General features: G+C 37.8%; 1 protein-coding gene across 1 annotated transcript; it reads left to right on the plus strand.

Annotated features, from left to right (window-relative positions):
• The first annotated feature begins 4713 nt into the window (after positions 1-4713).
• On the plus strand, positions 4714-25152 carry LOC149802574 (alpha-L-fucosidase-like). The gene is made up of 8 exons (XM_089951848.1): positions 4714-5087; positions 6931-7037; positions 17492-17622; positions 18615-18745; positions 19289-19389; positions 20297-20429; positions 20847-21017; positions 21462-25152. The coding sequence occupies exons 1-8, from the start codon at positions 4729-4731 to the stop codon at positions 21718-21720; spliced, it is 1392 nt and encodes a 463-aa protein (XP_089807974.1). The 5' UTR covers positions 4714-4728; the 3' UTR covers positions 21721-25152.
• The last annotated feature ends 1670 nt before the right edge of the window (positions 25153-26822 follow it).

Below are 26822 nucleotides of genomic sequence, written 5' to 3' on the forward strand. Positions count from 1 at the left end.
ATAGTCGCTAAACAGTCCCAGGGGGTTCTGTAATGCTAATTCCCATTGTCGCTGAATCGTCCCCTATTACTACTTTTTATTATCCTGGAAACAAAAACCTCAGTTTCTGTTTTCTGAATTTTTGCCCTAAATACAATCACTTTGCAATTATTTGTGTCTAAACATTTTTCAAAATCATTCAGAAACTAAAAGATAGTACAGCTGAGAGGATTTCACCCTGTCTTAAGCCTATAATACAAGCATAGAAAGCAGATTGTTCCTTCTATAAGCCAAGACAATAAGACAAGATTTTATTTTTAACACATATTAAAATTGATTAAGAAAATGTCTGCAAAACCAATTCGTCAGTTTTCATAGTGAATAAAAAACAAAAAATAAGACCTGTTGTGGAATATTTGTTTTCTAAACCTATCTTCATTCTTATTAAAAACGTTTCATTTTCTAAATATTTCGTTCATCTAGCGTTTAATACACCTTTAGAAAAAGCTACAGGAGTGATAGGTCCATAGATTTCGATTCACCACGAAAAATAAATTCCTCCACCCCCACCCCCCAGAAACCTCCATCTTTCTTACCTTAACTACCACTGCCATTCACTTTCTTTGCAATCTGATTTACCTTTTTTTAAAAAGATTTACTGCATATTTTCTCGCCTTACTTTTAGTAATATCAGACTCTGAAATTTAATTTTCTTCATCAATTAGTAATTAAAAAAATTACTTGCTTTTTTAGATTAACCAGTATTCAGATTTCGGATGAATCCCTTTCCAATATATTCTGATGGTTCTGAAATTCCTTATATTCATCTGTGGTATGTTTCTCATTTTCATTTTATACTGTCTTTCTGTGTCTGCTAATAAATCTATTAAAATATTTGTTTATAAGTTTTACTGGCTGCTACAAGATTGGATTCACTTAAAACTGATGGATTTTTTTTATGAATGGTCTCTTCCCTGTGGTAATAATTACTCGCACTTCTAACTGATGGATGATCTGGACCGAACCATTTCTTAGGAAGCTACTTTTTCTATACTGCATTTAATACTATTTTGTATATAATGGAAGTCACATAACTGATATCGTATAACCTGACTCGCTTTAGGCCGGTCTAATCCATTATGAAAGTATGGATATTACTAATTTTGATGATTAAATTAATGGTTGTTTCTTATTTTCATTTCATCTGGGAGATCCGTGCTTCTTATTTCAAGGTTTAACAATTTCATGTGAAATATTTAAAGACGTTGCAGTATATAATAAAGAAAGATCATCAGAAAAATTGGATCCAATTTCTCAACACAAAACACTTGCACTTTCAAAACACCGTCAAACTATAAAATCATACAATCTATCAAAGGAACCAACATGAATGTAAAACACCAATAGCCTTATTTTTACCGTATCTCTCATTTTCAAATATACAAATTAATCCTTTTACAAAAGTCAATAATAATGTTGAATTTTATATCTTATAGCACTTCTGTCTTGCTGTCACCATAGTTAATTAGTCGGTCAGTTTTGTTATAAAACTCCTCAAACGACTAAGCATTAAATGTCCATGAAAATTTCCATCTGAGCAATATCTAAATGTTATCATGTCTTTCAGCTGTATGAGTATTCCAAATTCCATCAGATCAATATCTAAATGCAGTCATGTCCTTCAGCTGCTACGAGTATTCAAATTTCCGTCAGAAAATATTTAAATGCAGTCATGTCCTTCAGCTGTACGAGTATTCAAGTTTCCGTCAGAGCCATATCTAAATCAGTCATGTCCTTCAACTGTACGAGTATTCAAGTTTCCGTCAGAGCCATATCTAAATGCAGTCATGTCCTTCAGCTGTACGGGTATTCAAGTTTCCGTCAGAGCCATATCTAAATGCAGTCATGTCCTTCAGCTGCTACGAGTATTCAAATTTCCGTCAGACAATATTTAAATGCAGTCATGTTCTTCAGCTGTACGAGTATTCAAGTTTCCGTCAGAGCCATATCTAAATGCAGTCATGTTCTTCAGCTGTACGAGTATTCAAGTTTCCGTCAGAGCCATATCTAAATGCAGTCATGTTCTTCAGCTGTACGAGTATTCAAGTTTCCGTCAGAGCCATATCTAAATGCAGTCATGTTCTTCAGCTGTACGAGTATTCAAGTTTCCGTCAGAGCCATATCTAAATGCAGTCATGTCCCTCAGCTGCTACGAGTATTCAAATTTCCGTCAGACAATATTTAAATGCAGTCATGTCCTTCAGCTGTACGAGTATTGAAGTTTCCGTCAGAGCCATATCTAAATCAGTCATGTCCTTCAACTGTACGAGTATTCAAGTTTCCGTCAGAGCCATATCTAAATGCAGTCATGTTCTTCAGCTGTACGAGTATTCAAGTTTCCGTCAGAGCCATATCTAAATGCAGTCATGTTCTTCAGCTGTGCCAGTATTCAAGTTTCCGTCAGAGCCATATCTAAATGCAGTCATGTCCTTCAGCTGCTACGAGTATTCAAATTTCCGTCAGACAATATTTAAATGCAGTCATGTCCTTCAGCTGTACGAGTATTCAAGTTTCCGTCAGAGCCATATCTAAATCAGTCATGTCCTTCAACTGTACGAGTATTCAAGTTTCCGTCAGAGCCATATCTATATCAGTCATGTCCTTCAACTGTACGAGTATTCAAGTTTCCGTCAGAGCCATATCTAAATGCAGTCATGTCCTTCAGCTGTACGAGTATTCAAGTTTCCGTCAGACAATATTTAAATGCAGTCATGTTCTTCAGCTGTACGAGTATTCAAGTTTCCGTCAGAGCCATATCTAAATGCAGTCATGTCCTTCAGCTGTACGAGTATTCAAGTTTCCGTCAGAGCAATATCTAAATGCAATCATGTATTTTAGCTGTATAAGCATTCAAGTTTCCAGCTTACAGAAATTATTTCAGCATGGAAGATTTCGGGTTTCATCAATAGTAAAAAATTTAGATCCGTCTTAAGGTTGATAATCAGACCCAAAAACGGCATTTGTAGAAGTATGAATTATAGTGCTATCAATTTTTAGCATTACTGTGAAATTCGAGTCAGATTTCGACTTAAATCTGTACATAGTTTCTAGTGACTTCCTGAAAAAATTCTATCCCATCTGATCTATGCTTAAGTTTCTGTTTAAGCGTTTGATGGATTAAGGAGAAACCATTGAAATATATAGTACATCATAATGGTCCAGTTTGTTAGATGAAGTCGAAACCCTACAGTTATATCGTACATCATAGTGGTCCACTTTGATATAAGAGGCTGAGACCCTACAGTTATATCGTACATCATAGTGGTCCACTTTGATATAAGAGGCTGAGACCCTACAGTTATATAGTACATCATAGTGGTCTACTTTGATATAAGAGGCTGAGACCCTACAGTTATATCGTACATCATAGTGGTCCACTTTGATATAAGAGGCTGACATCCTACAGTTCTATCGTACATCATAGTGGTCCACTTTGATATAAGAGGCTGAGACCCTACAGTTATATAATACGTCATAGTGGTCCACTTTGATATAAGAGGTTGAGACCCTACAGTTATATCGTACATCATAGTGGTCCACTTTGATATAAGAGGCTGACATCCTACAGTTATATCGTACATCACAGTGGTCCACTTTGATATAAGAGGCTGAGACCCTACAGTTATATAGTACATCATGGTGGTCCACTTTGATATAAGAGGCTGACATCCTACAGTTATATAGTACATCATAGTGGTCCACTTTGATATAAGAGGCTGACATCCTACAGTTATATAGTACATCACAGTGGTCCACTTTGATATAAGATGCTGAGACCCTTCAGTTATACAGGACATAATCCCGGGTCAGTTTCTTATATGATGTCGAGACATTTCAGTTATATAGTACAGCATACTGGTCAAGTTTGTTTTCCTTAGCACAAAAAAATATCATTTTATCAGGACACAAAACGCATTATTTTTAACCTCGATTTTAACCTGCGTGCATTTTAATATCATATTTTAATGATTACCTCCTAGATTCCAACAGAAAAATTAAGTTAATATATCTTTTTGGCGTGGTGGTGGGGGTCTAACGCTAGCTAATTATCTATATGGACTGGCCTATATGAGTCATTTTCAATGTTATTGAAACTGATTCGTCATTGCCGATAGTTTCCCCCATCGTACTTATTGAAACTCTGACTTCTTTTTCCTCTTTGTGAACAGTGTCTTCATTAAATCGCTCCAATCTTTTTAACACTATGTGTCGCAAAAAAAGTAACTTTATCAGTGCATCAAAACATTTCAGACTTGTCAGTCAAGTACAGTATACCTTTAATCATTTTACATTAAAAGGCGTAGGTTTTTCAACAGTATCGATGCGTAGCCGTGTACCCTTAATACGCCACTGGGTCTGCATGATGTAGCCATTTTACAATGCCCATACCTATTGATATGATTGGTTGTCATGAAGCAGTTTACGCAAAAATGTAACCTGACAGCTGATCACAAAGCTTTCGTACAAAACTTTAAAACGTGTGCTTCGTGAGCTTATGTTAATGTGCATAATTATTTCCAAATAATCACATGAATATGGCAGGTACAACGGCCGAATAAACACAAATACGACACATTTATCGAGGCCCTATTCATCGGCCCTATTTATACAATATACCCCAGGCGAAGTCAAGTATACATGCAGTGTGTATCTTGATTCACAAAGGTCACACAAAGTAAGAAGGTTAAAATGGCGTTGAAAATTCATATCGTTGTGAAAATTGTAGCCGCTTGTGTAATACCCATGGCAGTTTTTTCCAAAAGATATCTTCCAAACTGGGAGTCCCTTGACACACGACCTTTACCGTCCTGGTACGATGATGTGAAAATCGGGATCTACATACACTGGGGGATATTTTCAGTTCCAAGCACCTACTGTGGCGAGTGGTTTTGGTACGAGTGGCAGACGGGACAATGCAAGGAGTGTGTTGAATTCATGAAAAAGAATTACAAACCGGACTTCACCTATGCGGATTTTGCATCTCAGTTTACGGGTGAATTTTTTGATCCAAACCAGTGGGCAGATATATTCAAAGCTGCAGGAGTTGGGTAAGCACAAATAAAACATTATTCAAGTCTTATCGACCTTAATATAGCTACGATGTTGTAGCCTCAACGAAGTAAGGGTACAAATAATAGTACTAACCTTAATAATGACAGATAAAGGATGGTGACCAGTCCAGTTTCTACTTAAGTGAAACTACCGACAGTACATGACTCTCTCTCTCTCTCTCTCTCTCTCTGCAGCAATGCAAGAGTTCCGAGTTCCACATTTATCCAGAAATCAATCAAATATATTGGATTATAGCTGAGAAAAAGTAACACACAAATTTAAATATTTACAAGCTAGAAAATTAAGGATGATATAGCAAAATGTTGGATGCTGAAACATTAATTATTGTGCATTCATTGTAAGTTGTAATGGTCACACGTTATGTTTTTGTTACATAAAAGATTGACATTTTGTCATCTCTTAAATGCAAGTTGAGGAGTATTCCCCATAACATTCACGTATGCACCGAAGTTAATTATTAACATAAAAGTACTACAGGTGAACAAGTGGTAAAATTTCGTGCTTTGTTTTATTGACAAAATGGTATTCGTCTCTTCAGGACTTGAAACCAATATCTTATGATGCTCCTTCCAAGTCAGTCATCCGGTTACATTGTTTTTAAATACAAATAATATTAAAAAATTGTTCAAAAATACAATCGACATTTCAAACTATTTTTTTTCTCTCCAGTCTGCCAATGAGGCTACCTTCAATGACACATGACGTCAGAATTTCATCAGTCCTCTGTCCATGCACTCTTATGCTTGAATATTGTTTCTGTTAAAATCATTGTATTTTTTCACATCTTTATGAAATAACAAGCCTTCTTCAATCACTTTCCTAAACTAAATAAGTCACACCTTTCAAATCTTCTGAACCGTTCCGGTGGTCTAGTGGTCAGAGCGTCCGCCTCGGATGCGGGAGGTCGTGGGTTTGATCCCCGGCCGAGTCATACCAAAGACTTATAAAAATGGTACTAACTGCTGCCTCGCTTGGCGCTCAGCATTAAGAGGTTAGTGTTAGGACTGGTCGGCCTGGTGTCAGGATAATGTGACTGGGTGGGAATAATGCTACGTGTCTGCGGCAAGATGCCCCATTGCTAGACATCGCTATAAACTGCTACACTGCAGACGTCGTAGCGATATGACTGAAAAATTGTTAAAGTTACGTTAAAAATAAAAATCACATCACATCAAGTCTTCTGGATGTAAATTGGTATTTTCATGTCTGGATACTGAAAACTTAGTTCGACTTACCCCCAGGGGACAACGTTCCCTCTAAGCTCAGACATCCCCGCGATCCCAATCGACGAAGATCTATTTTTTTAAAAATCTCAAGTCACCGTAATGCTTGCACATCTTCCATTCGCTTAGAGGGAACGTTTCCATGGAAGTGTGCATTCAATTTGGAGATTTTCGGTAATACCAGAGCAGAGTCCTATTTGACGAATGTAATTAACTTTGCATCATTGTTGCTACCAGTTAGTAATTACAAGCTAATTTTTGTTTCATCTTGCGTCCTGTATTCAGTATACTAACATAATAGACATTGGCTAAGGGGAAAAAACATGGCAAACTGAAGCAAGAGCTTTTAAAAAAATTGTGATTAGATTTTTGAAGCTACGCAACAGGAATTCTAAAATGGAGCCTTTCTGTGTTGATAAAGAATGTGTTCGTTACTACTATAGATGCAGATCACGCTGATTTCCTGTTTTGAAGAAGTTCGTATACAAGAAAGTATTTGGTGCATCCGTTTCTATTTATTATCGACATCGAACTAGATACTTTCTTAAGATGAATATTGATGTGTATTTCCTTTTATGTTGACTTTCAATTTCAGATACACAGCTTTTGTAGCAAAACATCATGAGGGCTTCTGCAACTGGCCATCCAAATACTCATTCAACTGGAATGCAGTTGACGTTGGGCCTAAACGGGATCTTCTTGGTAAGTTCTGTTTTGTCTCTAAAATGCACATCTACTTGTCGATTTGCTGCTCTCTCTCTCTCTCTCTCTCTCTCTCTGTTTGTATGCGGTCCTACTAAATACTGCTAAGCCAGACAAAGCCACACAAAGCCCAACAAAACCTGACAAAGCCATGCAAAGTCAGATTTAAAAAAGAGTGTTTATATTGTTAATTATATTGATGAATCAATTAACATAGCCGAAATACTATTTTTGAACATATTTAAGCAGATTTAAATAACCGAAAATTGGGCGACAAAGTTCGAATTTCAACCAGTCATGAAGTATTGATAAAGTATGACACAATTATGTTGGAAATGTTTGTTATTATTTGATAAATTGTTCTTTCGACTGATTATCGAAAGAAAATTAAGTTTTCTAATATATATTCTACTCTCTCACTGACTCTTTATCCGACATATGGCGAATACGTTTACCAGGCCTTTCTCACACTCACAATTTAAAGACACATATGTATGGCCAGAATAACTGTGTATTTGCATAAGTTATGCAGAGTATGTACGTTGTATGAATGATATACCACGAAATGGATGATTTTTTTCATTAAAAGGAAACGAGGCTTGCACAATGAGTGATATGTTGTGGATATACCGTACATATTATGCATATATTTTATTTATATCACATACAAATACACATATATTGCCTTTGGAATGGAGTTTCGACTGACTACGGGCAACTGTGTATTGACCCAGTCAATGAACTCGCATCCCACCCGAGTGTGTCCACTACAAAATGTGATGTTCTTTTGTGCCTACTCTCAATCACCTCTGCATATTGATAAATTGATTGTTTACATTTTTGAGTTTCTATTTTTATTCACATTGATTAAGTCAGTATAAGTCAGACTTATGATTTCTACATGAAAGATGGTTTTTATGAAGAAAGTAGGGCACTACAAACACATAGATCCTTGAATAATGAACGCTCATCAATGAATTGACGTGCAGGCCCATGGATATTAGCGTGGAATAGAATCTAAGCGAAAAAACGAGCCAACAGTAGGTAATTAAAATAATTTAACATATTCAAGGCTGATCTAAGTCATTATTCTGCCTTAATTAATTAACATTACTACCAAGCTTAAAAAGCTCTCTCTCTCTCTCTCTCTCTCTCTCTCTCAACCGCTCCGGTGGCCTAGTGGTTAGAGCGTCCGCCTCGGATGTGGGAGGTCGTGGGTTCGATCCATGGCCGAGTCATACCAAAGACTTACAAAAATGGTACTAACATCTGCTTCGCTTGGCGCTCAGCATTAAGAGGTTAGTGTTAGGACTGGTCGGCCCGGTGTCAGGATAATGTGACTGGGTGGGGACATCATGCTACATGTCTGCGGCATGATGCCCCAGTGCTAGACATCACTATAAACTGCCACACTGCAGACATCGTAGTGATATGACTGGAAAATTGTTAAAGCTACGTTAAAAATCCAAATCACATCACATCACATCTCTCTCTCTCTCTCTCTCTCTCTCTCTCTCTCTCTCTCTCTGGTCGGTTTGACCTAACATTTACCATCATCCTTCATAGGTCCAGAGACATTACATTGTGGTATTTCGCATGCGAAATTCCTCGAGTATCGTCTTTTCATGGATTCTCGCAATTATTGTGATAATTTTGGTCAACACAGAGAGAGAGAGAGAGAGAGAGAGAGAGAAATGCCTTTGTATATTTTACAATTTAATTAATAATCGATTTTTATAACCATATAATAGGTTTAAGATACAACAACACCAACAAAGCCTTAAATACACTACATATTTGTGTCCCATAAGTTCGTAACCAAGACATTTACCTTACTGTGTCGACTGGCATTGCAACTTTGTATCATTGATTATAGAAACACTTTAGATACGAATGCTATCTTGTCGGTTACTTGGTGTAATTTCAATGTTTTTTATCCAGCCCAATTTATTTTTCTCTCACGGGACCGTGATCGTCTTTTTAGATGAAATATTTTCTGTTCTTTTTCTCGAGATAATTATTTTAAATATAACAGAATTAGAAAATGTTTGGTTTGTCTATCATCATTATTTTTTTTTAATTATTGTCTATTTAACTCAGTTCAAGGATAGAAACCTTTTTAAACTTACAATACTGGAAATTATTTACTGTTGATATAAAATTTTGGCATATGGTCGTGAAGTGCTACTGTATTACAATAACACACGTCAACGCCTGTTACAATCACAAGTAGGTGAGTAGGATCGTGCTACCTTTAACTCAATCAACACATTTTTATTATGATATTTTATGACATTGTGTGCCTGTGTGAAAAATAACCATTTAAGTCGATAGTTTATCATATACAGACATTTGTAAATAATAAAAACTCCAGTAAAGACTTTGTCAGGCTCTGTATGCCTTTTTTGAGATGGATTGAATTTGGAATTTGTCTCCCAATTACCAGTCATTCATTATTGTGTGCGTAGTAAATTCAACATTTTTTCTTTGTAATTTATGTGGCAAAAACACTATACAACAATAGTACACAGTTTTATCATCACTTTGTATGACTTTGTAAGGCTGTGTATGCCTTTCTTACGAGGCATCGAAAGGTTTCTTTGTCAACCTATGTTTTGATAATCAGTCAAATGACCAGTTTATAAAATAACAAACATTTCAAATATTTTTTCAGACTTTATCAGTACTTTATCAATATTGTTAATTGTGTTGAAAACTAGTCCTTCCGTTCGGTTAATTTATTCGTCAAATTAATTTATAATATACATTTTCCTAATATGACTTCGCACGACTCTGTGGCTTTGTCGAGCTTTGTATGACTTTGTCAGACATTGTATTATTGGGACATATTGAAATGTTGCATTTTTTCTCGATAAACATTCAAATGAAAAATGTATCAAATAAAAATATTTTACATACAATTTTCTTATTATCCGAATTCGAACATTGCCGCCAATTAGTTTTGCCATAATTATGTTGAAAACTAATCCCTTCAGTTTGGTTAATTTTTCAATATAATTTACAATATAAAATACACTTTTTTAATATGACTTTTATGACTCTGTCAAGCTTTGTGAGGACTTGTATGACTTTGGATTTGTGTGATTAGGCTATATTGCACACAAAAAATGATTTCCTTTCGATAATAAGTTAAATAAACAATTTATAAAGTAATAAACAGTTTACGTATGATTTTGTTAGACTTTGTTATTACTTTGTCATTATCGACTTTGTACTTTGTCGCCCAATTTTCGGTCATTTAATTCTGCATAAATATGTTGAAAACTAGTCTTTCGGCTATGTTAATTGATTCATCAATATTATTAACAATATAAATACACATTTTTTTATTTGACTTGGCATGGGTTTGTGTGGCTTTATCGGACTTTGTCAGGCTTAGCAGTATTTAGTAGGACCCGTTTCTATGTGTGCTTATATGTATGTATGTATGTATGTATGTATGTATGTATGTATGTATGTGTGACGTGACGTGTTGTTAGGCCGCCACTGTGGTAGGTGTTATGGTTGGGGTGGGATGTTCCCAATATTCTATTTAAATTATTACAGAAGTCCCACCCAGGATCGATTTGGTTGGAAGTTAAATTAGTGAAAGATAGATGTAAAGCTCCGAGCCCCCAGTCAACAATGCCTTCGGTTAAATGATTGAATATACATACAAAAAAGTGAAATTCAATGAATAACAATTTAATGACAATTCAATATTCAAATGATTAAAATTTTCCAAGTACTCTCCTTCCGCTCGACCCTGTGATAGCCTAATGCATCATTTGATTAGTAGTGTGAGATAGCTTTCCACCTGTCTTTGTATTCTACTCATCTGTGTATTCTTCTCACCTCTTATTCCAAATCCTTCTCTTCCTCCTGACTTTCTCCAAATTACTTCTCCTCCTCGACTTCTCTGTACTCTTCCTCCTTCTCCACTTTCTCCTCCTCAGATCCTTTCCTTCTTCTCCTCGACTCTCTCCACCGACTAGACTTGTCGACTCCGACTGCTCTGCTAGTCTCACTTCCGTCTCCCCTCTTAGAGACTCGGGACTTAACTGAACCGGAAGTTGTGTCCTCCAAAATCTTCCAGTGAAAACACAAGAAGGGTACAATATTTTCCTTAGCCCTCTCATTTCACACTACACCCAACCTATCATCAGATCACGGCTATTAAATTTATTCGGTCACGCATTAATTTACATCGAAATATTCATACGATCTTGTATGGTAAACAACGTTGTAATAAAAGCACGGTATAAAATACTTCTCATAAATACATCAATAAGTTGGTCACATCAGTATATTTGCCTAATGCCATTATATGAAACAATATCACAACAATCAGACGCATTTCGTTGCATTACAACTCATACAAAGTAATCAAATATTCAAATATCCATACTCTGATATATCCATGCATCCATATTAACTAATCTTACACCCTTCAACCATTTTCCAAATTCACAATTCGAGCATGTATAAATTTTAACATATCATATGAATAAATGCATTAGTTTACTACGAAGTAACCATATAGCGAATTACAATGTTAATCATGACCACAAGCTAACAATCTACGTAATTATCTACATAATAATCAAATACGCCAGTAAACGAAAACTACAAATGTAATTCTACGTACTAAACGATCCTAGTAATTAAATATACATACTACACATAATTACAATTACAATGCCGTATTATTATGCCAAAATCGGGCAAATAACTTACTGACCTTTACGAAGCTTTGTCTTTTCTTAGAATCTCCTAAGTTTTACCGCCAAATTACGAGTGGCTTCCTCGGAGTAACCCTTTATTGGTGCGGTTCTTCTTAGATTCTCATCATAGAGTGAGCCTCCTATTTCCGAAAAATTAACTGTTTTTATGTCTGTACGTTGTTCATTCAAAATGATATAGTGCATTGTAAAAATCATATAGAAGTTTGATTTTATATTATTTTGAATAGGGTTTTGTGCACCACCCTAATCTAGTGTTATATATAGACTCAAATAGTAAACCTAGGCTGGTTTACTGAGACTCTTTAATTAGTGATCTTTGCCTTAGATCGGTATTGTCCAGTGTTTGTTGTATGTATAATGCTATAGTGTTGTAAGTGTTATTGCGTTTTGCGAGTTGGAATTTATGTTGGCTTGACTTCGCTTGCGAAGATTAGGACGGGGTATGTCCATGTCTATTGCACGCGCGAAGGTGGCTGACGAGCCCTACACGTGACAAGTACGGATGTCCACAGAGGCTGCAGGGGAATATCTGGGTTGTGGTGGGTGCTGCCGATGGTTCCCGGTTTTTTTCTTCGCCATCGTTTTTCCTCCAAGATGGCCTGTCTGTTTTGTTCAAAAGTTTCAGCGGCCTGCTGAACTGTATGTCGCCAGCTTTCACGATCAGCAGCTTGTGATGCCCATTTGCGTTGATTGATGTCACATGTGGTGAGGGTCTTTTTCAAGGTGACTTTATATCTCTTTCGAGGTACCCCTCTATCACGGTGGCCAGTTGACAGCTCACCATACAGTGTGATCTTTGGCAGGCGATGATCCTCCATCCTGGACACGTGCCCTGCCCAGCGAAGCTGTATCTTCATAAGCGTGGCCTCAACGCTGGTTCTCCCTGCTTGTTTGAAGACTTAAGTGTTGGTGACGAAGTCACTCCAGTGGATGTTGAGGATGGTGCGAAGGCAGCGCTGATGGAATCGTTCAAGGAGGAGGAGGTGGTGGTTGTAGGTGACCCAGGATTCGGCGCCATATATGAGGGTGGTCAGTACGACATCTCTGTAGACACTGATCTTTGTATCTCTCTTGAGACTGGCGTTGTGCCTGACTCGTTTATAGAGTCTGCAGAAGCCGTTGTTTGCCTTGGCTGGTCTGTTATCTATTTCTTTGTCGATCTTGACATCAGAGGATATCACACAGCCTAGGTAGGTGAACTGGTGGACTACGTTCAGCTCTGTCTGGTCAATGAAGATGCTTGGTGGTCGGTACTCTTCCTTGGGAGCTGGCTGGTCAAGTACCTCAGTTTTCTTTAGGTTGACCTCAAGACCAAAGAGCTGGCAAGCTTCCGCAAAGCAGGATGTTACGCGCTTTAAGGAGGCGTCGTCTGCAAAGAGAAGTTCTCTAATCAGCTTTTCCAAGGTCTTGGTGTGGGCATGAAGTCGCCTTAATTTGAAGAGGTTGCCATCAGTCCGAAATCGTATATAGATGCCATCTTCGTCAACAAGGTATTCTGTTGCTTTTTGGAGGATCATGCTGAAGAAGATTGAAAACAGAGTGGTGGCTAAACGCAGCCCTGTTTCACCCCATTTGCAATGGGGAACTTCTGTGACAGGTCGTTATTATTTCTGACCTGACCAAGCTGGTCTTCATGTAGTTGGATGACCGTGGTAAGGAATTTAGGAGGACAGCCTAGCTTTTCAATGATTTTTCACAGTCCAGTTCTGCTCACAGTATCAAATGCCTTCGTCAGGTCCACAAATGTGATGTACAGTCCTTTGTTTTGTTCTCTGCATTTTTCCTGGATCTGTCTCAGGACGAACACCATGTCAGTTGTGCCCCTATTGGCTCTGAAGCCACATCGGCCCTCTGGAGCATGTTCTTCTGCATTGGTGGGCATCAGTCTGTTTAGCAGTACTCTAGCAAGGATTTTGCCTGCAATGGAGAGATGAATTATCCCAAGGAAGTTTGAGCAGTCAGACTTTTCCCTCTTGTTTTTGTACAAGGTGATGATGAACTGCATCTCAGAGGTCTTGTGGAAGTTTCCCTCGCTCCCAGCAGTGAACGAAGAGCTCGTGGAGTTTGGTGTGAAATGCTAGGCCTCCTCTCTTCCATGTCTCTGGTGGGATACCATCTTTTCCTGCAGCCTTTCCTGTCTTCAGCTGTTCTATGGCTTTTACAGTCTCTTGCAGTGTGGATGCCTCATCAAGTTCCATCTTAGGTGGCTATTGTGGGATGCGATCAATAGCTGCTTCCTGGACTGTACGGCTAGTGCTGAAGAGGGTATGGAAGTGCTCTGACCAGCGGTTCAGGATAGATTCCCTGTCAGGGAGTAGCTTTCGGCCATCTGCACTCCGTAGGGGGCTCTGTCTTTGGAAGGAAGGACCATACACTGATTTCAGCGCTTCATAGAACCCCTTGTAGTCATTAGTGTCAGCGTACAACTGGGTTCTTTCTGCAAGCTTTGTCCACCATTCATTTTGTATGTCTCAGAGACTGCACTGGAGGGATCTGCAGATAAGGCAGAAAGCTGCTTTCTTCTGTGAACAGGATGGTTGTGCGAGACGGGCTTGGTACGCTGATGTCTTTTTGGTAAGCATTTCTTGGATTTCTTGGTTGTTTTCATCAAACCAGTCTTTGTTTTTCTTAGTGGTGAACCCAATGATTTCTTCTGAAGTTAGCAGAATGGCAGCCTTGATGTGATTCCACATCACTTCCGGAGGTAGATCTGGCGGAAAGTTAAGTTCTTCAAGGCTAGACTGCAGGATCTCTTGAAAATCTGCCTTGACGTCTTCAGACAACAGGTTTTTGATCTGGAGCTTCCTTTTCGGGGTACCTCCTTGTTGTCTGGGCCTGAGCTTGGAGTGGAAGTCTAGCTTGCATCGGACAAGACGATGGTCTGTGTGGCACTCAGCACTGGGCATCACTCTGGTATGACGGACATAATGTTAAATCCCTCTGGCGTACTATGATGTAATCGATGAGGTGCCAGTGTTTTGATCTAGGATGCATTCAGGTAGTTTTCAGGCTGTCTTTATACTGAAATACCGCATTTGTGATGGTGAGCTGTATTTCTGCGTAAAATTCAAGAAGCAGGCGCCCATTGTCATTGCAGCCACCCACGCCATTTTTCCCAAAGACGGCTTTCCAGGCTTCCGAGTCTCGACCCACTCTGGTATTGAAATCTCCTAGGATGATTATTATGTCGCTCTCTGGGACGCTTTTGAAAAGTCTGCGCACGTCAGCGTAGAATTTATCCTTTTGACAAGGATCTGCTTGGAGTGTTGGAGCATATACACTAAAGAGTGTGGCGTGTTGTTGGATCCCTAAAAGGAGACGCATGGATATGATGCGGTCGTTGTGACCAGTAGGAAGGTTTGTTAACTTGGTGGCGATTGAGTCCTTGACCATGAAACCGACTCCTGAAAGTCGTTTCTCAGTTTTTGGTTTTCATGACCAGTGCAGGGTGTATCCAGCGCCGAGTTCTCTCAAACTTTCCTCCTCTGAAAGGCGGACTTCACTAAGTTCAGTAATGTCAACAGCAAGGTGAGAGAGTTCGTGTGGAATTAAGACAGAGCGTCGTTCTGGTCTGTTGCTGTCGGTTGAGTCTAGCATTGTTCTCATGTTCCAATAAGCCAGTTTTAGTCTTTTGCCACGATGTGAATCAGGTGGGACATGCCTTGTTTTTTTTTTTGTTAAGTTTCCACCGCGTTGGAAGATGTCCGTTGGCTTCGACAGGCCAGCGGGGATGGGGGGGGGGTATGGAGACGAGCTTTGGTTAGGCCACCTTTTCTAGGCCTCTCTCCATGTGGTGCAAGCAGTGCTGTCCCTAGAAAAGGCTGCTTGGTCACTCAGGCTGCTGCCGGTGATGGTGTCGTCTCCGGATCAGCACAAGATGGCCAAAGGCCTGAGCCGCCTGCATGCAGGATTGGGAATGCGGCTGCCAGTGACATCTTTCACCTGCCGTTTTCGCCCATTTCCCATCGCTGCAGGGCTTGATAGAGCCGAACGTAAACAGTAGACAGTAGACAGTTCCTTCATGCCTGTGCAATGGAGCTTTTAGATGGAGTGTAGTATGCGCAAACTGTCCCCACCCTTTAAACATGGGGTTCATCTGCCATGGCTCTGCAAGCCAGGACGGTGACAGCGAGGTCCGCAGGCCGTAGGTTTTATATCGGAGCTTCCCTCTCCTAGGCAGATGGCCAACCATGCCTGAAGAGATCTGCCTTCCCTGCTATTTCGAACCATAACCGGTCGGCCACAGCCGCAATCCACTAATACATATGGTGCGCCCTGATCCCGAACACTTAGCCGTTGATCTGTAGAGACCTTCCGCCCTAGCCGGTGACTTCCTTGTAGACGTTCATACGCCTAGTGATACAGTGTTAACATCACTCTCTCAACATCGTTTGGCGCGCCAGCTGAAACGGTGTACCGGGGTATGCCAGGAATAATTCCTTTTTGGAGGCAGACGTGAGAGATTTGCAGATGAATGAGTACCAGTGCGTTCGTCCACTCAGAGAATGCAGCTGCCAGACAACAAAGGTACTTTCTCTATCTAGAGCCCCTTATACCCCAGAAGTTATAATTAGGACCGAAATTGTTATCACGATTCCCATTGGGTGTCCCTTGACCAATCCAATCAAACTTAACAATATCCTTCTCGCTGTCTGTCCACGTGGGGGACGGATTTAGAACACGCCCCAGTCCCTGATCTTAGGGTTCATCTGCTCTTAGGACTAAGCTTTAACACATAAGTGGGAAGTCGCGCGATCTAACGCCTATGCCGATTCAAGATGCCGGGTCTTCCCTCTGGTCACGGTAACCTTGCGTAAGAGATTAACTTTAGCCTGCAGCAATGTTTAAACTTCAAAACATGGCTTGTAATACTATCTTTGTTTATACACGATTTACGAACTGGGGCTGAGCAAACGTGACAGTATGTATGTATGTATGTTGTTGTTGTTGTTGTTGTGGGATTTAACGCCATTTTTCAGCACACGATAGGCTATGCATGGCGGCTTTATTAATGGTGGAGGAAGAACCCGGGAAAACCCCGAGAAGAACCACCGACCCACGAGAAATGTATGTATGTATGTATGTATGTATGTATGCATGCATGTATGTGTTTTTATTCGCATCAAAACTCATTAAGTTATCTCAAGATATTTTTTATAATCCGAGGTTTTCAAAAGAGCTTTATCCAAGTTGTAGCAGTCGGTGTGAATCTTACGCAACATATCAAACAATAACAACTAACTTTGTTTTAATCACACCAGAAAATTTAAAGATGTGTAGAGAATTTAGTATTCTATGAATTACAACCAAAGTCATTTTACATAAGATTGGTATCCATGGCATTACGTTTGGATAATACGATTGCACTCTTTAACGCCACAAGGTGGGAATATTTAGCCTTCGGTTCAAATGACTGAAGTCTTCCATCTTAAAAGTGCCCGCCCCCCATGTCAAGAATTTACTTATTTACCCGCGTACAAAGCATACTCACGTGCAGAAAGCTAGCTTAGACCTAGATCGGCTGCTGCATACTGTTCCCATAGATCTATCATGACTTATCATGTTTGATATACTTTCGATTTCAAACAAATAGCTTATATCCTTTGTATGTGTGCGTCTTGTCTCCTTTCAACACTATTTTTACCATTCATACATTCCTCTTATTTCTTTATTTTCAAACAAAGTGTCTTTTCTCCAAAATGTATGCAGGGGAACTTTCAGCCGCCATTAGATCGAGGACGAACATTAAATTTGGAGTTTACCATTCTCTGTATGAGTGGTTTAATCCCCATTATCTGGAAGACGTAAACAACAACTATACCACACAAAATTTCATTAAGGTATAATATTTATTCTTTTTGCACTAATATTGAATTTAGTATAATTTACATTTAAATTACTATATAATTGCAAGTAGTTTTTACTGTAATAGACGATGAGGATATAAAGTAAAAACAAATTTCGGGTAAACCGGAATTCCTTGAACTCTCCTTTTCCGCAAGCTACCCTACAAGGGTTAAAGATCAAAATAGAGCATTGAACTCATAAATCACAGACAATTAACTATAGAGCAGTATTTTTTTAAAAATCATTCTACTGCTTCAATTTCTCGAGCGACATGCTCAGCTACTACTTGTATTTAATCATGTGCAACTGCAGATAATATGGCAACCAGCAAATGTGTAACTCGTAGACAGTGTTCATAGGACTGAGAGTGAAAATAAGGAGATCACATATAATTTTAGTAAGGGGGGGGGGGATGAAAGAATGGCACAAGAATAACGTCACGTATTTAGCGTCTGCTGCGCTAAGTTCACTTTGAGATTTTCAGATGTCATATCAGAAGAATATAAAACATTAAAAATCGAGAAGTTGTTTGCTATATGAATCAAATAAAGTAGAATAGCTCATAAGCGTTGTCCACCTAATCTTATTTTGTGGATAGCTAACCTTTTCACCATCCTGGAATTATGTAGCGAAGTTGAAACCCAAGCTGGAAGTTGAAAATTATTTCTAATAACGCATATATCAGTCAAAATGTTACAAAGGAAATTTTGATGGAAACATTGACGCATAGTTTGCTGTGCTAGCTTTCACTGCAGATTTTGACGTTTATGTCCTTTACACGTTTCAACATGTAAAAAATTTCTTTAAATTGTCTTTCGGACTATTGTAACTTTTCCATAAATTAACTGAGGACGAATCTGCACACAATTAATTTAAACAGGAAACTTTGATTTTCTTTTTACACAGAAGTGATGCAAAGGAGTGGGCATGGATTCAACACCCTGGCGACATATACCCATTTTTTTTTTTAAAATTGTAATTGCAGAAGAAAGTTATGCCGGAGATGTACGAGCTTATAAATAAGTACAAGCCAGAATATCTCTTTTCTGACGGGGACTGGATGGTGGATGACTTTTATTGGAACGCCACCGAGTTTATAGCCTGGCTCTACAACGATAGTTGAGTCATTATGACAAGGAATAGTGACCGTAGCTAGTAACGGTTTACGTATGCTCGATGTCCAAATATGCGTTTTTGAGCCTCTTCTCAATGCGATTTGCCTCAAACATATTTTTACTTATTCATATCACAACGACTGATGTGAACATGCGTGCAAGTGATTTTCGCTGCTCGTCCAAATTTTTAACTTTGCTGTCCACACCACTGGGAGGAAATGCCTGGGATATTTATTTATACGATCTAACCTCGGCATAATGCGTCCATACTTTTTGCGCCATTCTGCCTCCAGCATTTCAAGACAGAGACTTTGGTACATTCTTAGAGGTGGGGGTTTTTTTTCTTGCTTTTTTAAAGGCATGCACAAGAATCTTAAAATGTTATCTTGCCACTTGGGGAGTTAAATATTGGATCATGGGATGGGAACGTTTAGCAACGAATCGCAATATAGCGCGGGAAAATGGAATTTTAAACATATTTCTGATTTTTTTTATCCGTAATGCAAAAGTAGCTTAAACTTTTAAAAAAATGTTATTTTCTTTTTAGCCCCGTTCAAGATACTGTCTTAACCAATGACAGGTGGGGGAAGAATATTCGATGTAAACATGGTGGAGTTTTCACTTGCCAGGACAAGTATAATCCAGGTACTTGCCTTTCTTATAACTATATACCTGTCAGTTTTCTTAACTGTCGTAACCAATGGCAGGTGGGGGGAGAATATTCGATGCAAACATGGTGGAGTTTTCACTTGCCATGACAAGTATAATCAAGGTACTTGCCTTTTTTATAACTACATACCTCTCAGTTTTCTTAACTAATAGCTCCTGTTTTCTTTTTCTTAATTTATCTGATTGTATTCAAGTGTCACACCCTAGATTCGGTCATATTTTACATCTCACTGTACGGAGATATATTTTGACAATCGTCCGTCATGAGTATATGGTTAAACTTCATATGTAAGCCTATGTCAGCAAGATCTCAGATTATTTCGAGAAAGGAGATCTACGATCTGCTATCCTAATTGATAAACATGTGACCACACACAGAAGTTTTAAATGTAATCAGATTTTATAAAAACTACATTTATGCCATCTATACCCCTAACGAGTTCGATAAGGATCAAATCGCTATATATAAATGACGTGATCTGATATATGATTAAATGACTTACCATTCTAGATAATTTATTTCTGATCAAACTCTTAAGAAGTCTTATAAGATAGTTTATGTTATCAAGCTTTCTTACTAATTCTAATATGATGCAAATCGAATTGTAGTGATTAAGTGAACTGACCTATAATCGGTCAAAATCGTTGCCATATTTAAATTTGCATCTTCAACAAACTTTGATCGAAGTTGGATTGTAAGCTAATTTAATTTAGATCACGGAGAGTTTGATTACGGGTGGATATATGCGCTCTTTAATTAAGTGAAATAATTGTATGTATGTATGTATGTATGTATGTATGTATGTGCGTGTGTGTGTGTGTGTGTGTGGTCAATCACACATGCTTTTTAACTCTTTTCAGTGAGAGATATAATTTTTATTAGGTCATCTGATAAAAAGAAAGTGGGAAAATGCTATGACTATCGACAAGCAATGGGCGGGCTTCAGGAGAAATGCCCCACTCAGTGACTACCTCACCATCGAGGAACTCTTGACTGTTCTAGCAGAAACTGTCAGGTCAGACTGGTTTTTTAAATGTTATCTCAAAAATGGAATTGCTCCGAATATACTATATTCTGAATAATACAGAAAAACTTTCCGAATATATCAACCAATTAAATTCCAATTTTCAATAGTTACAATTTACAAATTCTTCTCAAAAGAAGTTATATTTTAATGCAGGAAGTGTAAGCTGTTTTACGTTTCGGGAGGAATCATATAACTAATGAATACAGAATTGTTCTCAGATGTACAGAACTGTAAAATTAGTAATAATTAGAGACGTAAAATTAAGCTATATTTACATCTGTTTTGAGATAGGTATATATTGGGTTAAAGATGTTAAAGCTTTTCTAAACTATACAGCTAGTGACGTTTAGTCGACCACAGATGAATAAGAAACAGTATTACCTGACTTTCTACTTCCTGTTGTAGCTGTGGCGGGAACATTCTGATTAACATAGGGATCACTCACGATGGACTAATTGTACCTATTTTTGAAGAGAGGTTACGTCAAATGGGGGCGTGGCTTGACGTCAACGGTGAGTCTATCTACGCTACAAGGCCGTGGTCCAACCAAAATGACACATTGACGACTGGTGTGTGGTAAGTATTGCTCGAGATATGTTGGCATAACGAATCTTAGGAGATGTGGCAGTCGCGATGTTTTATTATCCCGCGCTAATTTTCTTTTGATACATTTCAGTTGCTTAAGTGATTTGTCACTTTTTATTTTACAAAAGAAAAGCAGTAAATATTGAAAGATTTCTTTAATTCGAGGATTTAAAAGTTAGAATTTGAGGTCATAGAGGTGAACTTTTGATGCAATAGCTGTAAAAGTACGGAAGAAAAAATACTACGACGAGTATAAGACCAATACTGATTCTAAGTTGTACGACATTTTGCTGTATGTCCAATAATCATGAGTTTTCTTGCCTATCAAAAATAAGTAATGATAATTTTCTTCATTATTTTGGCATAATGCCCGGTATTTGGGGCAGGTAACGCTTAACAAAACATAATATAAATATATATTTATTTATTTCATAGGTACACCTCGAAAAAGCAAAGCAGTGGTTTGTCTGTGTATGCCATCATACAAAACTGGCCTACAGGACAAACTTTGACATTAGGTGCTCCAGTAACGACCTCTAGCACAATCGTTAGTCTTCTAGGATACCCGAGCAAATTCAGTTGGGTTCCGGCAAGTCCAGGCGGTGGAATCGTCATAGAAATGCCATACATACCAGTTAGCAAGATGCCCTGTCAATGGGCATGGGTCTTCAAGTTCCAGAACTTGGCCAACTAGAAGAAATGGCACCAATTCAAGAAAATTGTTGACGGAGAAGCCAGTGACAGACGCTCATTTGCACTGACTTTTTGCTGCATTTTCATATTTCTGTTTGCATTCATACTGCAGTCACTTTCGATGCCTGTTTAAAGCTATGATGTACTGATAAAATGTAATGTGGTACATTTTTAACCTATAGTGCGATACATTTTTAACCAGTTCAGTACTAAAATTTTAGCCGACATTGTCATAGATCGGTTACTTATTTCATTATCGCATGTAACTAACTGTGACCTCGAAATGTTTGATAATTTTGTCGTTACAGCGTTTAGTTAGATGGCAGTAAGGATGAACATTATATTGTACATCCTCCTGTGTAACCGTGGTCTTTGACAGTGCTAATTGTTTTTACCCTATTTTTTTTTTCTTCTTATTTAAAGTTAGAATTTGATGTCTTAAAGGTGAACTTTTGATTCAATAGATGTAAAAGTATAGAAAAAATACTACGAGTATAAGACCAATACTGATTCTAAGGTGTACGACATTTTGTAGTATATTCAATAATCATGAGTTTTCTTGCCTATCAAAAAATAAGTAATGATAATTTTCTTCATAATTTTTTACATAATGCCTGGTATTTGGCGCATGTAAAGCTTAATAGAACATAATATATTTTTTCATAGGTACACCTCGAGAAAGCAGGGCAGTGGTTTGTCTGTGTATGCCATCATACAAAACTGGCCTACAGGACAAACTTTGACATTGGGTGCTCCAGTAACGACCTCTAGCACAATCGTTAGTCTCCTCGGTTTCCAGAACAAATTCAGTTGGGTTCCGGCAAGTCCAGGCGGTGGAATCGTCATAGAAATGCCATACATACCAGTCAGCAAAATGCCCTGTCAATGGGCATGGGTCTTCAAGTTCCAGAACTTGGCCAACTAGTAGAAATGGCACCAATTCAAGAAAATATGTTGACGGAGAAGCCAGTGACAGACGCTCAATTTTGTTCTCATATTTTTATTTCCATTCATACTGGCAGTCACTTTCGATGCCTGTTTAAAGAAATAAATTTGACATGGACTATTATAAGAAACATACATGACACTCGGAATAGCAGATTTATAGAAGTGGCATGTTGAGACTGCCATAGAGTACTTAGGGGCCGTCCATTTAGTACGTACACATGGAGGGGGAGGTATGTAACCCAAATGCATACGCTTGCGTATGGGGGGGGGGGTCACTGATAATGTACGTACGCATAGAAAACGGGGTGGGGTGGGGGTGAAGCCTCGATGATAATTTGTCTAATACGTAGCCAGAAATAACAACGGTCGACGGGCCATTGTTGGCGGGTCTTTCTGTTGACGTCTGAACGAGTGGGGGTCGATTGGAACCAAATAGTTGCTAGAGAGGCTACCGAAAAGCACCTTTGGTCGAACGCTTCTTTTAGAGATCACTCCCACAGAAGCCCAACAGTCAGTCATGGGGAGTGGAGGGAGAGTTTATGAAACTTGACTGCTTGCTACTGAAGCCAGTAAGAAATAAATTTGACATGGACTATTATAAGAAACATACATGACACTCGGAATAGCAGATTTATAGAAGTGGCATGTTGAGACAGCCATAGAGTACTTAGGGGCCGTCCATTTAGTACGTACGCATGGAGGGGGAGGGATGTAACCCAAATGCAAACGCTTGCGTATGGAGGTGGGTCGCTGATAATGTACGTACGCATAAAAAACGGGGGTGAAACCTCGATGATAATTTGTCTAATACGTAACCTGTTCGACTGGGTTCAGTCAGCGTTTGAATTTTAGCGAACACAAGACAAACTGTTTAAAGTTACGCAGTTTTTTTCTTTGATGCAGCCAGACATTCAATATCGGTGGACTATCTGTTTTATTAAACACGTTAATTTTATTAATCATTTATGTTTCTGTGTGGATTAAATATAGACCGTTCTATAGAATTGGGGTGGGTGCGTCAAACGTACGTACGCAGGTGGGATGGTGTAAAAAAAAGTATGCATGTGTACAGGGAGGATGGGGAGGGGTCACGCTTTGCCAGATTTTTGCGTACCTACTAAATGGATGGCCTCTTACTACGAATCATAACAGACTCATTATTAAATGTACATTTCCTCTGGCCATTCGCAGTTTTCGATATTGTACTTTAGTAGGACACAATGATATTTGCTGAGAAGAATATTTTATCCCTGATATTGTGTGATAATGTTCATGCATTTACTGAGACGATAATACTCATGAGCTTGCATCAGCATTTTACTCTTGAAAAACATGTGATCAATAAAAAAAACTTTCCCTGGCGATAGCAGTGTTCTTTCTTTTTTGAAAAATTGACGTCCCAAAAGAGATTGATAAACATTACCAAACCTGTTTGAATTACATACAACACATCTGTCTAGTAATTCTGTACCACTGCATTATTCCGTTTCAGTGGGTATTCTATGATCTCTTGTACGGAAATTATTTTTAAAAAATAAAATATCTGCTATACTGCATTATCTCCTTTCAGACGTACCCGGTATGTATGAATATATAATCGTAAGATAATGTTCTAGTTAGATGGTGATTTCAGATGAAAATTGCAATGATGCCAACCAATTTGGGATATTTTTTTTTTAAGTTTGAGCAGAAGAAAGTTTTGTAACTTAATAATTTTGAATTTTAATTTTGTGTCAAAGAACATTTCTTTTGAACAACAATCGTACATGTTTAATGTATTTGCATTCACGAGAATCATTAAAACAAATGTCATCTATTAAGCTACAACATATATGTGCTGCTTGTATTTTTTGCTCTCAGTGAGATCCAATACCCGAGCAGACGTAAACTCATGTCAATTTCAGTAGGATATCTATAGCTAATTCTACAGAAATCATTTATAGCGGAGTATTTTTCCTTAATTTTGTAACGCTTGTAAAATACTCACAATTATATTTCTTTGCCAGATCTGTAGTCTTATAGAATACCCACATCGTGCTTCCATATACAGTGTAAGCATTCATAACTGGAGATTAAAATTGGTGAATTAAAATTTCATATTTTCTAATATTCTCTAATAAGTGAAATCCCTCGCTTTTTTCCACTGATACATGTTCCTGTCTTAGCATACTCTTTTTTTTTTAGAAATAGACACCTCAATATTTATTTGCAGTTTGTTTTCTGAATATTTGCCGTAAATTCATTTACTATGCAATTATTTGTGCCTAGACGTTTTTCAGAATCATTCAGAAACTAAAATGTAGTACAGCTGAGAGGATTTCACCCTGTCTTAAGCCTATATTGCAAGCAAAGAAAGCAGATTGTTCCTTCTATAAGCTAAGATAACAAGACAAGATTTTATTATTTAATATATATTATAATTGATTAAAAATGTCTGCAAAACCAATTCGTCAGATTTCATAGTGAATAAAAAACAAAAATATGACATATTGTGGAATATTTGTTTTCTAAACCTATCTTCATTCTTATTAAAAACGTTTCATTTTCTAAATATTTCGTTCATCTAGCGTTTAATACACCTTTAGATAAAGTCACAGAAGTGATAGGTCCATAGATTTCCATTTGCCAGGACAAAAAATTTCCTCCACCCCCACCCCCCAGAAACCTCCATCTTTCTTACCTTAACTACCACTGCCATTCACTTTCTTTGCAATCTGATTTACCTTTTTTAAAAAGATTTACTGCATATTTTCTCGCTTTACTTTTAGTAATATCAGACTCTGAAATTTAATTTTCTTCATCAATAAGTAATTAAAAAAATTACTTGTTTTTTAGATTAACCAGTATTCAGATTTCGGAAGTATCCCTTTCTAAAATATTATGTTGGTTCTGAAATTCCTTATATTCATCTGTGGTATGTTTCTCAGTTTCTTTTTATACTGTCGTTCTATGTCTGGTAATAAATGTATTAAACATTTGTTTATAATTTTTACTGGCTGCTACAAGATTGGATTCACTTAAAACTGATGGATTTTTTTATGAATGGTCTCTTCCCTGTGGTAATAATTACTCGCACTTCTAACTGATGGATGATCTGGACCGAACCATTTCTTAGGAAGCTACTTTTTCTATACTGCATTTAATAATATTTTGTATATAATGGAAGTCACGCAACTGATATCTTATAACCTAACTCGCTTTAGGCCGGTCTAATCCATTTTGAAAGTATCGATTTTCCTAATTTTGATGATTACATTAATGGTTGTTTCATATTTTCATTCAATCTGGGAGATCCGTGCCTCTTATTTCAAGGTTTAACAATTTCATGTGAAATATTTAAAGACGTTGCAGTACATAATAAAGAAAGATCATCAGAAAAATTGGATCCAATTCCTCAACACAAAACACTTTCACTTTCAAAACACCGTCAAACTATAAAATTATATAATCTATCAAAGAAACCAACATGAATGTAAAACACCAATAACCTTATTTTTACCGTATCTCTCATTTTCAAATATACAAATTAATCCTTTTACAAAAGTCAATAATAATGTTGAATTTTGTATCGTGTAGTAATCCTGTCTTGCTGTCACCATAGTTAATTAGTCGGTCAGTTTTGTTATAAAACTCCTCAAACGACTAAGCATTAAAAGTCCATGAAAATTTCCATCCGAGCAATATCTAAATGTTATCATGTCTTTCAGCTGTATAAGCATTCCAGATTCCATCATATCAATATCTAAATGCAATCATGTCCTTCAGCTGTACGAGTATTCAAATTTCCATCAGATCAATATCTAAATGCAGTCATGTCCTTCAGCTGTACGAGTATTCAAGTTTCCGTCAGAGCCATATCTAAATGCAGTCATGCCCTTCAGCTGTACTAGTATTCAAGTTTCCGTCAGAGCAATATCTAAATGCAATCATGTCTTTTAGCTGTATAAGTATTCAAGTTTCCAGCATACAGAAATTATTTCAGCATGGAGGATTTCGGGTTTCATCAATAGTAAAAAATTTAGATCCGTCTTAAGGTTGATAATCAGAACCAAAAACGGCATTTATAGAAGTATGAATTATAGTGCTATCAATTTTTAGCATTGCTGTGAAATTCGAGTCAGATTTCGACTTAAGTCTGTACATAGTTTCTAGTGA

Source organism: Sinohyriopsis cumingii, chromosome 3, assembly GCF_028554795.1.
Source record: "Sinohyriopsis cumingii isolate HCF-2022 chromosome 3, ASM2855479v2, whole genome shotgun sequence".
Classification (NCBI taxonomy): domain Eukaryota; kingdom Metazoa; phylum Mollusca; class Bivalvia; order Unionida; family Unionidae; genus Sinohyriopsis; species Sinohyriopsis cumingii.

Excerpts from the sequence above, each read along its gene's own strand:
- LOC149802574 (XM_089951848.1), top strand. The coding sequence starts at position 4,729 with ATGGCGTTGAAAATTCATATCGTTGTGAAAATTGTAGCCGCTTGTGTA. Across the intron at positions 18,746-19,288 it reads ATAGCCTGGCTCTACAACGA|TAGCCCCGTTCAAGATACTG; the intron begins TAGTTGAGTCAT and ends TTATTTTCTTTT. Across the intron at positions 19,390-20,296 it reads CCAGGACAAGTATAATCCAG|GTCATCTGATAAAAAGAAAG; the intron begins GTACTTGCCTTT and ends AATTTTTATTAG.